The 13,079-nt window shown below is 39.5% G+C and overlaps 1 protein-coding gene across 1 annotated transcript; it reads right to left on the minus strand.

The window, feature by feature from the left end:
- Window positions 1-10,748: 10,748 nt before the first annotated feature.
- LOC107571014 (gastrula zinc finger protein XlCGF8.2DB-like) lies at window positions 10,749-12,843 on the minus strand. Its single transcript, XM_016257299.1, has one exon. The coding sequence runs from the start codon at window positions 12,840-12,842 to the stop codon at window positions 11,691-11,693; it is 1,152 nt and encodes a 383-aa protein (XP_016112785.1). The 5' UTR covers window position 12,843; the 3' UTR covers window positions 10,749-11,690.
- Between the last annotated feature and the right edge of the window lie 236 nt (window positions 12,844-13,079).

A 13,079-nucleotide genomic window follows, 5' to 3' on the forward strand; every position in this document is an offset into this window, starting at 1 on the left:
TGTATCATAAAATAACAATTATTCAATTATTATTATTATTATTAAATTGAACAATTGCAAATAGCAGCTAGCTTAATTCATGTGATGTGTGTACCGCTAGACATCTTTGGTTTCCTCTTGTGTAATTTAGATGGAAAATGTGTGCCTTTTATCGTTTAAATCACCTATCAAAAGTTGCTCAAAGTTGCCAAATAAATTTTAAAAATAGCTACATTTGTTGCTAGGTGCTTTTGGAAGAAAAGTTGCTAGGCTTGTGTGAAAAGTTGCTAAATTTAGCAACAAAATTGCTAAGTTGGCAACACTGGAAACAAAACCCGGCAAAAAAGAGTAAGTCATCTCAAGAAAGAGAAATTGATCTTACTCCAAAAACACCCGTTAACCTTGTAATTGCAAACAATTAGGCTACATTAATTTATGTAATTTATTTTAAATTACTGGTAAATATTCACTCTACAACAAATATTTTAAATTTAACGGTATTCAGAACAGAACAAGAATAACAAATAAGTAGTTAAAAAATAATATATTAAACTATAAAATAAAACACAAATTAGGCTATAGTGCCATTCATTATAAACAGCATACAAATGTCAAGCAAAACTGAAACGGCATTGGGCTCACGAGCCGGTCTCATACCACAAGAATCCAAATGTTTCCATTTTCGCCATAGTTTGTTTGCATAACTATTATTCATTATGTAGCTTAAACATGGCTTTATACTTCACTCATGTTCTAATATCCGTGTAAAATCCTTCACATGCGCAAAAATGATGGTTTGGGCGCTGCACGCTGATTTTACAGCGGACATTTTCAAATAAACAATGCAACTTTTATGTTTGGTTGACTGCATTTTAGTTTGATGATGAATGGCTGAAACGTCAGGCAACGCTAGAACTAATGTTGTCTGTGTGTGTGTGTGTGTGAGGCACCTGTGCGATCAGATGGATTAAAGGTGCCATAGAATGCAAAAATCCCTTTTATAAGGTGTTTGAACACAGTTGTGTGGCTGCAGTGTGTGAAAACAACCAGCCTATAATGGTAAAAATCCACACACTCATTGTTTTATAATCCCAATAAATCATAAACAGTCTCTCCACACTAGCAGTTCAAGATTTCTCACTACGTATGACGTCATACTCGGGGAAAGTCCCACCCATTTGTGACGCTCTCTGCTCTATAGTAGGGTGATCATACGTGCCATTTTCCCAGGGCGCGTCCTGGCCAGGATTTCTATACTGCCTAAATATCTAGGTTTGGGCTTTGTTTGCGTGTGCAGACCGATCGGTGTATGACATCAAAATACCATACAGACGGTTCCTTATGCTTTCAAAATGCTCTCGAGGTATTTTGATGTCATACACCGATCGGTCTGCACACGCAAACAAAGCCAAAACCTAGATATTTCAGGCAATATAGAAATCCTGGGAAAATGGCATGTATGGTCACCCTACCCTATAGACACAGCCCTGAGTGAGAAGCAGCGGTCCGCCATTACTGTTTTCTTGCTGTAGCTGCTGGAAATACAATGTCAGCGCCAAAGAGCCATTAAAAGTGTCGTTTGTTGGGATGCACCAACAAACATAGGAGTCTCCATAGAGCACTGAGGACATGATGGTTAAATTTTGGTTTAAATTTAAATTTCGTTTCCTTCCTTTCGAAGGAAATGTCCCGGAAAAAAACGGCAAAGTCCTATACGTTTTTACGCCGGACTGCCTCACAAACGAGGGTCAGTTCAGCGCTGGAGTTGTGCAAAGATTGCTTCTGAAAGAGGGATTGATACCAACGCTTCGTGCGCAAACGTCCAGACTCCAGACAAAGTAAGCATCACGCGTCATATTTTGTTTTCCAAAAGAGCTGCTTGGCTCTCTGTAAGGCTAATGTTGCTAAAGCTACCATTGTCTCTGCCTGTTTTCACTAATGCTGCCTTCACATGCTACCAGAATGATCGTAAATAGGAATGTGGTAGTTAAAAATTGCATTTGGAAGCAATGTGAGGTCCCACGGCCACCACCAGTTAAGCCGTAACACTGATATGCCCGCGAGCATGAGCTCTTGAAGCTCCTCCCTCTTCTGAAAAGGGAGGCGGGAGCACCAGCTCATTTTCATTTAAAGGACAAACACAAAAACAGCGCGTTTTGGCTCATACCCTAAAAGTGGCAATTTCAACAAGCTATAAACAATCATCTGTGGGGTATTCTGAGATAAAACTTCACATACACACTCTGGAGACATCAGAGAACAATTTAAACTATTGTATCAATGCATTCTATGGCACCTTTAAATCAAATAAATATATAAAGAAAAGAAATAAAATGCATTGAGTGTGTCACAAAAACGAGCTTAGCCTATACTTGTTGCACTGTTTTTTTCCGCTTTTGTTAATCTGTTAATTATATTATAGCCTATTATATATTTTGTGTGATCCTATTTATTTTATTCCTTTTATAGACTTAATTTCTGTTTTTCTCCTTTCACAGAAGCGCTGCAGGTGCATGATGCCACGATTGAATCCTCATGGTCTTGTTTACGCTGCTATTCGCGCATATAAAGCTAAAGCCCTGTATAAAACCAACAACAACAAAAAACATTCTAATCTTACTGGTTAACGATAGACTAATGAGCTTCGTTTGACGGTCAGGAAAATATAATTGGACAAAATGCTGTCATTCTACAATTCTCCACCAGATTTATAAGCTGTGCGCAAGTTCAGGTAACTAAAAACTTGCGTACACGAGCTGAGATGTTTAATGAGGCTCAGAGGTGGCATGAGTGCAACTCAATTCATAAATTAATGTGGAGATTAATGTTTTAAATATACAATTTTGAATACAGAAATATGATTGAAATAACTGAAATTCTACACTAAAAATTAAACCAAATTCGCCAGCAGGTGGCGGCAAGTCACTGATTTTATCACTGAATCATTCATTCAATTGATTAGTTCGAACGGCTGAATCATTCAGGAATGAAGCAAGTGACTGACTTTATGAACTGACGGAAATCCGTCGTAGCGGCGGAACTTTAATCCCTGTGCACTGGTGGTGACACGATTCTGTAGCTGACTCCTCAGGAGGAGACGGTCCTGGTGCTTGCTGGACACTCTGGGACGTCCTGAAGACTGAAGCGCTTCTTCCGCGTCTGCTCTTACAATCTATTTAGTATGATAGTGATTAACCAATTAATGTCAGCTGGTCATTTTGTGTCGGGTCAAAAAATAGTGATTTTTTGTTTAGTTTTTTTTGTAAAAAGTTACTTTTTTGGCCAATTTTAGCAATTATTTAAAATGCATCTGATCACTCTACACAATAATCTAGAAACAATATGAATGAACACCACAACAGCTTAAGCAGCAAGCTTCGCAAAACACAACATTTATGTCACTGCCAAAACTTTCAGCCATGACTATAAATATATATATATATACATATATATGAAAAGTTAATTTGCAAATACCGATAACTCCATTTTTTATTTTCAGAAATCACGTTTTTTTTTATTGCGCATTCCAAGTAATATCAATCAAACTGCAGTTGGGTTGTTTTGATTAAGTAATAATAACTTAAACAAATACAGGTAATTTACTAAATTAAAGTTCATTGAAAGTATGTTTTTTTTTTTTTACGTATTAAAAGTTTGTTTTATAGCAAAAGCAGATAACTCCACATTTCATGTTTTAGAGTAAAAACAAAACAAAACGCTGGTTTAATCTTTGTAATCTCCTCAGATGATAATGTAGACGCCTGACAAACGTTGTTGTTGTGATCATAAACTGTATGGATGTGATTACACGCGATACGCGGAGCTTTTCCCTCATCAGTGTAACGCGATGCTTTTGCAAGCGTCCGTGAAAACCTTTCAGTTTTTATTTTCCTTTTTCGCCCTGAAGACGACCACTTTTAGTCAGCTTTGACGAAACTCCTCTCAGCTAGCCTAGCATATCTTTTCAAAGTGAAATTAGCCTTGTCACCTGACCTGAATACAGCGCGCTGATTCGCTAAAATGAACTTATCGGCTTCTGTTCAAAAACAACAAGGAAGCTTGTCGGCTTCTGCAGTGAAACGTGAACTCGCAATGCCTTGAAAGTGAACGAAACTGGCTTTTTTGACAAAACGTGTTTAGGGTTCAGATCGCGCTATATGTGGAGAATAATGCACTACAATTAGCTCTTTTTTTGTTAAGTGGCGTTTATCGTTTTTTTGCAAATGAACTCTTCATATATGTGTGTGTGTGTGTGTATACATATATATATACACCAGGGGTGCCCAAACTGGGTCCTGGAGGGCCGGTGTCCTGCAGAGTTTAGCTCCAACCCCAATTAAACACACCTGAACCAACTAATCAAGCTCTTACTATGCATACTAGAAACTTCCAGCAGGTGTGTTGAGGCAAGTTGGAGCTAAACTCTGCAGGACACCGGCCCTGATATACACACACACACACATATGCACTATTTTTCAATCAATGCAGTAAATTTAAGTAAAACATTAAGCAAAAACACTTAAAATCAATTAAATGGAGACAGATTATTGCCACCTGGTGCAAAAGAAATAAAGAAAACCATCTGTAATGCCATGGTGTAGCCACTATATGCTTGCACAGCCTTATGCATTACCTAGTTCAGGCGTCTCCAACCCTGCTAATGGAGAACTACCGTTCTGCAGATTGATGCATTAGTGGTGAACACCTTCTGTTAACAAGCAGAATCACTGCAGAAAAGAGGAACAACAAGAAGAGAAAAAAGAGAAGAGACAAGCAGAAGCACAACAACTACAGTCACACAGCCTTAGATGAGATCAACTGAAATAAAAGAAGACATTAAATCTTACAAGATCTCAGCAAAGGATGATTAAACAGCTCCAAAAACAGCATTACCATCTTCACTTATTACAAAAACAGTTTAGTACATCTATCTATAAAGAGGTTTAGATTGAAGTCACCATTACGGTTGTTGGTGTTTCCTTTAGTTGAGCACTTGACTCTTAACTTTTGTTCAGTTAATTCTCTTTTATTAATTGCAATAGCACTTTACTAAAAGCACTTGTGTATTATTACAGAAATAGACTGAAGGAGAAACAGATCCGCTTAAGTTAAATGTTTTTGACTTTCAGTTGACTGTGATACATTGGATTAATCACTAATGACTCAAAGCAACAATAACACTCACACAAATCATATTCAAGATTATGAAGTCAACAAAATCAGCAAAAATAAAGGTAAATAGCAAGAATCAAAATAAAATGATCTAATCTGTAAAAATATCTAACTGTACCACTTCTTGTGTTGTTACTTCACTTTTCAATTAAACTGGATTTGTAGATTGTACCCCCAAAAATTGTTCTGTATTTTTCATGTTTCCTACGGTGGTCAATTTTGACCAAGAACAACACCAGTGTGACTATTTTTATTGTTTCTTTGTTAATATAGCAAGTGCTGCAAGAATCACCAAGTTTCATACCATTCTGATTAAAAAATACAAAAAAAAATGAAAACAAAACCAAACAATACCAGAATCTGGAAACAAGAACCCCAGTATTCATAGTCTGTGTGTCCTCTTTACACGAACAGCTATGAAAAAGTGACTTTTAGGGAAAGAATGGAAATTGAAAGCATGTTAGTAGAATGATAATTATTATTCTTCAAAACTGTAAATCCTTTGTTTTAAGCATGCACTCACAGCACAACAATTGAAATTCATTTGATAAGAGGACAATGAATGCTAATGATTTCAGATGTATTTATATGTTTCAAAAAGGTTTAATCTGTTATTAAATGGTGTTACCAAACCAGCATGTAAATTACTTGTTATAAAGTACAACGTAGCATTTATGAAAACTTCTCTTTTCATATATATATATATATTTTTGTGTGGTTTTTAAACTTCTTATTATCTCATGAAACAGCCCACTTTGCCATTTTTCATAATCCACCTGCTTCCCCTTTCATTCTGGGAAAAAGTATCAGCAATTACACTTATGACAGAGTTTGTAATGGCTTATCTCAGAAGAGTGAACAGAACTTCAGAGCAAAGTGCAAAAAAAAAAAAAAGCTGGAGAGGACTTTTTTTCTTGGTACAACGAATTATATACTTACAATATATCTGACTACATTTATAAAAGTGATGAAGTGATCTTTGTATTATGTCTGCTTTTTTTTAAAATGCCCTAAATGTAAATGATACAAATCAGATTGAAGTTATTCTAGTTGATAACAATAATTCTACCAATGGTAATGACAACTATGACAATACATACTATTTAATGAACTTAAAAGTTTTTATTTTTTAAGGGCACAATATGTATGATTTTTTATTAAAATATCCAAAAAACCACTAGAACAGTGTCATATATTTTACTAGATTGTGTACTTACATTATCCCAAATGTTTCGAAGAATGTTTAAATCCAGAGAAATAAGCAATTTTAACTAGTGACACGGAGCGTGTCTATAGTGTCATTGTGTCGCCTGCCAATGACGTCATAACCCCTCGATTTCCGGTTTTGTTTTGTAGAAAACATGGAAACACCAAAGATGCTTTAATATGTTGTGTGTTTTAATAGACCGGTGATGACCGCACAGAGTAGCATTATAACAGAACTAAACGTATATAGTATGATAAAACAGCGCTGCTTTACCCCACATACACACGACCGGAAGCAGCGGAAGCGCTCGACTGTGGCATAATAAAAGCTCCGCTGCTTTTCCCCAGATACGCACGACCGGAAGCAGCAGAAGCGCTCGACTGTGGCATAATAAAAGCTCCGCTGCTTTTCCCCAGATACGCACGACCGGAAGCAGCAGAAGCGCTCGACTGTGGCATAATAAAAGCTCCGCTGCTTTTCCCCAGATACGCACGACCGGAAGCAGCAGAAGCGCTCGACTGTGGCATAATAAAAGCTCCGCTGCTTTTCCCCAGATACGCACGACCGGAAGCAGCAGAAGCGCTCGACTGTGGCATAATAAAAGCTCCGCTGCTTTTCCCCAGATACGCACGACCGGAAGCAGCAGAAGCGCTCGACTGTGGCATAATAAAAGCTCCGCTGCTTTTCCCCAGATACGCACGACCGGAAGCAGCAGAAGCGCTCGACTGTGGCATAATAAAAGCTCCGCTGCTTTTCCCCAGATACGCACGACCGGAAGCAGCAGAAGCGCTCGACTGTGGCATAATAAAAGCTCCGCTGCTTTTCCCCAGATACGCACGACCGGAAGCAGCAGAAGCGCTCGACTGTGGCATAATAAAAGCTCCGCTGCTTTTCCCCAGATACGCACGACCGGAAGCAGCAGAAGCGCTCGACTGTGGCATAATAAAAGCTCCGCTGCTTTTCCCCAGATACGCACGACCGGAAGCAGCAGAAGCGCTCGACTGTGGCATAATAAAAGCTCCGCTGCTTTTCCCCAGATACGCACGACCGGAAGCAGCAGAAGCGCTCGACTGTGGCATAATAAAAGCTCCGCTGCTTTTCCCCAGATACGCACGACCGGAAGCAGCAGAAGCGCTCGACTGTGGCATAATAAAAGCTCCGCTGCTTTTCCCCAGATACGCACGACCGGAAGCAGCAGAAGCGCTCGACTGTGGCATAATAAAAGCTCCGCTGCTTTTCCCCAGATACGCACGACCGGAAGCAGCAGAAGCGCTCGACTGTGGCATAATAAAAGCTCCGCTGCTTTTCCCCAGATACGCACGACCGGAAGCAGCAGAAGCGCTCGACTGTGGCATAATAAAAGCTCCGCTGCTTTTCCCCAGATACGCACGACCGGAAGCAGCAGAAGCGCTCGACTGTGGCATAATAAAAGCTCCGCTGCTTTTCCCCAGATACGCACGACCGGAAGCAGCAGAAGCGCTCGACTGTGGCATAATAAAAGCTCCGCTGCTTTTCCCCAGATACGCACGACCGGAAGCAGCAGAAGCGCTCGACTGTGGCATAATAAAAGCTCCGCTGCTTTTCCCCAGATACGCACGACCGGAAGCAGCAGAAGCGCTCGACTGTGGCATAATAAAAGCTCCGCTGCTTTTCCCCAGATACGCACGACCGGAAGCAGCAGAAGCGCTCGACTGTGGCATAATAAAAGCTCCGCTGCTTTTCCCCAGATACGCACGACCGGAAGCAGCAGAAGCGCTCGACTGTGGCATAATGAGAGCTCCGCTGCTTTTGAGCCGTGTGTCACGCTCGTTCAGCGCCTCGTTTCGCTTCGACGGCTTTCAGCCTCACCCTGCTTCATTCTACTGCGTTAATAAATCTTTAGCTCATCCATGAACATGTTTTCTGCCCGAGTCCCATTGGATTGCATCGGCTGTGGGAATGAAGACCACAACTCCCATGATTCCACACTCAGTCTCACGGCGTCATCTAACTATGCCTTTAGTTTGAATATGCGCGCTCTAATGGCGAAAATGACATATTGTGCCTTTTTAACTTAGAAAATTTATTTTATAATCATATCCTTTACACGTTTTGATTTACTATGATTTTGTACAGGCCAATTTCAGATCCTGAAACGAGAATGTCGACTGCCATACCCAGTGTTGGGGGTAACAGTATTACTTTTTACAAATAACTAGTAAAGTAACGCACTACTTTTTCATTTAGAAGGAAATATCAGAGTAACTTTTTCAAATAAGTAACGCTAGTTACTTCGTTTCCCATGTCTTGACTGACAGCTCACATATTGCCATGTTGAGAGAAATCAGGAGTAAGTGCAGAGGCGTTTATGTGCACTGTGTAAACATGTTACTGACGTTCTAGACCAAATATGAACATTATTTACTCATCAAACTGAATTAATAAAAGTGAATGAATAACAAAATGAATAAAAACAATCAAATGTTAACTCAGATTATTACATAAACCTGCAACAATTAGATGTTAAATAAGACAAATATCATTTATGTATTTAATCCCATTTTATTAACCAGCGTCTCTGCTACTGAACTTTGATGAGCCAATTCAACCACACGAAGCAAAAACGACACATTTGTGTTTCATTTTTATTATTGCTGAATAGTGTTGAACTTTCTCCTGCGTTATTTTGTTCATGGAATTTGTTTGAGCTGCGCCCTCTGCTGTACAGATGTGAATTTACATTTCCTTAAGCCCGAGGCGTATTTATTTCACTTTTGTTGCGAAATGGCTTTTACATTTGTAAAAGAAGATTTTTTTAAATTAAAAACAAGCAAGCCCTGACCAGATTTCAAAAGTAACGTAACGCATTAGTTTCCATAAAAAGTAATGAAATTAGTTACTTTTTTAGGGAGTAACGCAATGTTGTTATGCATTACTTTTAAAAGTAACTTTCCCCAACACTGGCCATACCCATGAATTCTTTTGTCATCCAGCTGCAACCACCAATTCAAACAACACCAGCTGGGACTGCGTCAAATGCTCCTGTGTCTGTTTATGTACAACAGGTGGCAGGAGTTTCACCTCTTTATGGACTTCAGGCATTTGTGACAGGCCAACCAAAAGCTCTTGGGGTGAGACATTTTTCATCATCTCACATAATTGTTTTTTATGTGTGATTGTCAGTGCGAGGTAAGAAAAGTACATACATTAATTCTAAAGGAGCACAGATTAACAACGTATAAACAATTTTTATTGAAGACTGTCCACCTCTGCATCCTTGTTATCGCTGCCTCCCATGCTGAAAACACCAGTTCGAATCCCCCTCAGAGCAAGTGAGAGTAGTAGAACCCGAGGGGTTACATTGGTGCCGTGACCCGGACTGGAATGAGGTTTAAGGGGGTGAGTGTAACGGAGGCCAGCTGGTAAGAGCTGTGTGGGAAAACCTCACTCCCCTGATCTCAAGAGGCATACCAGCGACTGATGCTAGAAGCTGGGGTCTTTAGTGTCCTTGTTAAAACGCCCACCTCCCATGCCGGAAACGCTGGTTCGACCCCTGCTCAGACCGAGTGAGGGGAGAAGAACCAGAAGGGTTACATTGGTGCCGTGACCCAGATGAGAACCGGAAACGTCATGTGCCAACTAATTTCTTCTATGAATCTATCTGACTAGTGTTAATTTAGTTAATGAAGACTATGACGAAAAATGTTCGTTGACAAGCTTTTTTCCCATGACTAAGATGATAACTAAGACTATATCAACATGCAATTTCGTTGACGAAATAAGACAAGACTAAAATGTATTCAAAAAGATAAAAACTTTAGCAGAAACCTCTTTTTATTTTCGTCAAAAAAGAGGAGACAAAATGTTATTGCGGACTGCTCTACTACGCGAGCTCTCATGTGTGCGGTTGCCAGATATCAAAAGTTCTAATCCCCGAATCAGAGCTTCACTGTTACATTGATACATTTTCTGCTTATTTTAAGCAATCTGGCAAGCATGCGCAAACGCTTACTCCTCATTGCGGAAGCGCCGCCAACGATGATCTGAAGACACCAACCAACAAGCTGGAGCTTTTGGAGTAAATTTCTCAAATGACAACAATCATTACAATTATAATTTTGAGAATTTTTTTTTATCAGTTTAACCATTATACAGAATGACGAAAATGTGACTTCAAATGAGATTTCATTGAATAAAACTTGACTAAACAAAAACAGGACACGGTTGTCTAAATATGATGACTAAACTGTACATTTGACTAAGACTAAATTAAAAATGGCTGCCAAAATGAATGCTGTACGGTTAATTAATAATAATCTTATTGCTAAAATGTCAAGTTTTCATTGACTAAAAAGGATAAGGTTGACTAAATATGATAAAAACTAACAAGGACATTTTAACAGGGGACTAAGACTAAGACAAAAATGAAAATAGCTGACAATATTAACCCATTAAAATGACCCCATTAAAAAAAAAATCAGGGTAACAATGTTACAATATCCACAATGCTCGGATCAGATGCTTTCACAAATGCCATTTTATCACATTTACTTTGTTAATGAAAGGAAAACATGCAACAAATATTTACATTAACCAAGTTTACACCTGGACTTAAGATCTGATCGTAAATAGAGAACTACAGGTGCAAACCTTTGAGCTTGTCCACTTCCAACAACTTCCAGAGGTAGTGGAAGACGCATTTGACCGGATTGCTTTTGTGATTTAAACACTCATCTGGTCAAATGTATTCAAACAGCCACAAAAGACGGCCTACTCTCCGCCCACTGATCTAATGCGTAAACATAATGGGAAGCATCTTTCCAGATGGGATACAAACTTTGTTAGCTGAAGTTGTAAGTGTGGTTTGAAGATGAAAAAACCTACCAAGCACAATGTTCTCCACCGATCCTCATTTTTAAGTTCCATTTCATCCACAGCATTTGGTGTGGTTTGGAGGCTATTAATTTTTGCAGCTATCAGGAGAAACAAAAGCTGCAGCTGTCCATATCTTTTTCCATGGTCTCATTTCACATTTGTGTGTAAATTGTGTGAATATACTTTATCCATTTGATCAAAATATCAAAGAAAAACCCATGCATTTACCTGCCCATTGACCCCCGCCCTTGAAAAAGTGTGGACAGAGTGGTTGAAAGTGGACAAAAGAGACTGCTCGGGTATTTTGAACTATATCAGGGGTGCTTCTGTGAACCTAAAGGTTTCATTGTTTCTGCAAGTCTTTCTACAGTGAGGCACAGTACAGGCTTCTCTCTGGTGTGATTACATGATTCCTAAGAGGTTTCCTGTCTGTGTAACTTTCCACAGTTCCACACTGATGACATAAAAAGCAGTTCTTTCATATGTGAAAACTCATGTGGTACTTAAGGGCTGCTTTATATCGGAAACTCTTTCCGCAGTGACCACATATAAACGGCTTCTCTCCAGTGTGACCTTTCATGTGCCTGTTAAGGTTTCCTTTCCGGTTGAAACATTTTCCACACTGTTGGCAGGTGAAAGGCTTCTCTCCAGTGTGAGTTCTCATGTGGTCTTCAAAGTGTTGTTTATAATTGAAACTCTTTCCGCACTGAGAGCATGTGTAGTGTTGCTCTCCAGAGTGAATTCTCATGTGGTCTTTAAAGTGTCGTTTTTGACCGAGACTCTTTCCACACTGAGGGCATGTGTAGGGTTTCTTTCTATGAGTTCTCATGTGGACCTCAAGGTTTCCATGTTGATCAAAGCTCTTACCACACTGATCACATATGTAAGGCTGCTCTTCATTGTGAACTCTCATGTGTCTGTTAAAGCTTCCTTTTTGAGTGAAACTTATTCCACACTGTTGGCAGGTGAAAAGGCTCTCTCCAGTGTGAACTGTCATGTGGGAATTAAGATTTCTTTTCCGGTTGAAACTTCTTCCACACTGTTGGCAGGCATAAGGCCTCTCTCCAGTGTGAACACTCATGTGGCCTCCAAGGTTTCCAGGATGAGTGAAACTCTTTCCACACTGAAGGCATACGTAAGGCCTCTCTCCAGTGTGAATTCTAACATGTCTTTTAAGAGTTGATTTTTGACTGAAACGCTTTCCACAGTGTTGACAGTCGTAAGGCTTCTCTCCAGTGTGAACTCTCATGTGGCCTCCAAGGTTTCCAGGATGAGTGAAACTCTTTCCACACTGAGGGCATATGTAAGGCCTCTCTCCAGTGTGAATTCTAATGTGGTTTTTAAGAGTTACTTTTTGATTGAAACACTTTCCGCACTGTTGGCAGGCATAAGGCTTCTCTCCAGTGTGAACTCTCATGTGTCTTTTAATACCCGTTTTACTGAAACACTTTCCGCACTGTTGGCAGGTGCAATAACTACTCCTTCCTGTCTTTTGATCCATTTTTCCTGAAGTTATTTCAGTCGGTGAGCAACTAAAAGATTTTTCTCCAGTTATAAAATCATGTTGATTCTTATATTGATTTTTCTCTTCCATTTCATTTAGTTCTTGACTCTCCTCTTTCAGCACCATCAGGTCTAAGATGGAAAAAAGACAAATAAAAAAAAAAGATGTTTGAGATGCATGCCATCATTGGTTGGTCATTTATACAAACATTGGTCAAACTGCAAGAAGGTGGAACCTAAAGAGAAAGGTCAAAGCCATGCAAAAACTCACACAATGAATGGCGACTGTAGAAAGCAAAAGCTGAATCACTGACATTTTGGGCGATTTAAAAATCCCGGCCAGATGCATTTTATTAGGTCCAAA

This window comes from Sinocyclocheilus grahami, unplaced genomic scaffold, assembly GCF_001515645.1.
Source record: "Sinocyclocheilus grahami isolate Dianchi unplaced genomic scaffold, SAMN03320097.WGS_v1.1 scaffold1536.1, whole genome shotgun sequence".
NCBI lineage: Eukaryota > Metazoa > Chordata > Actinopteri > Cypriniformes > Cyprinidae > Sinocyclocheilus > Sinocyclocheilus grahami.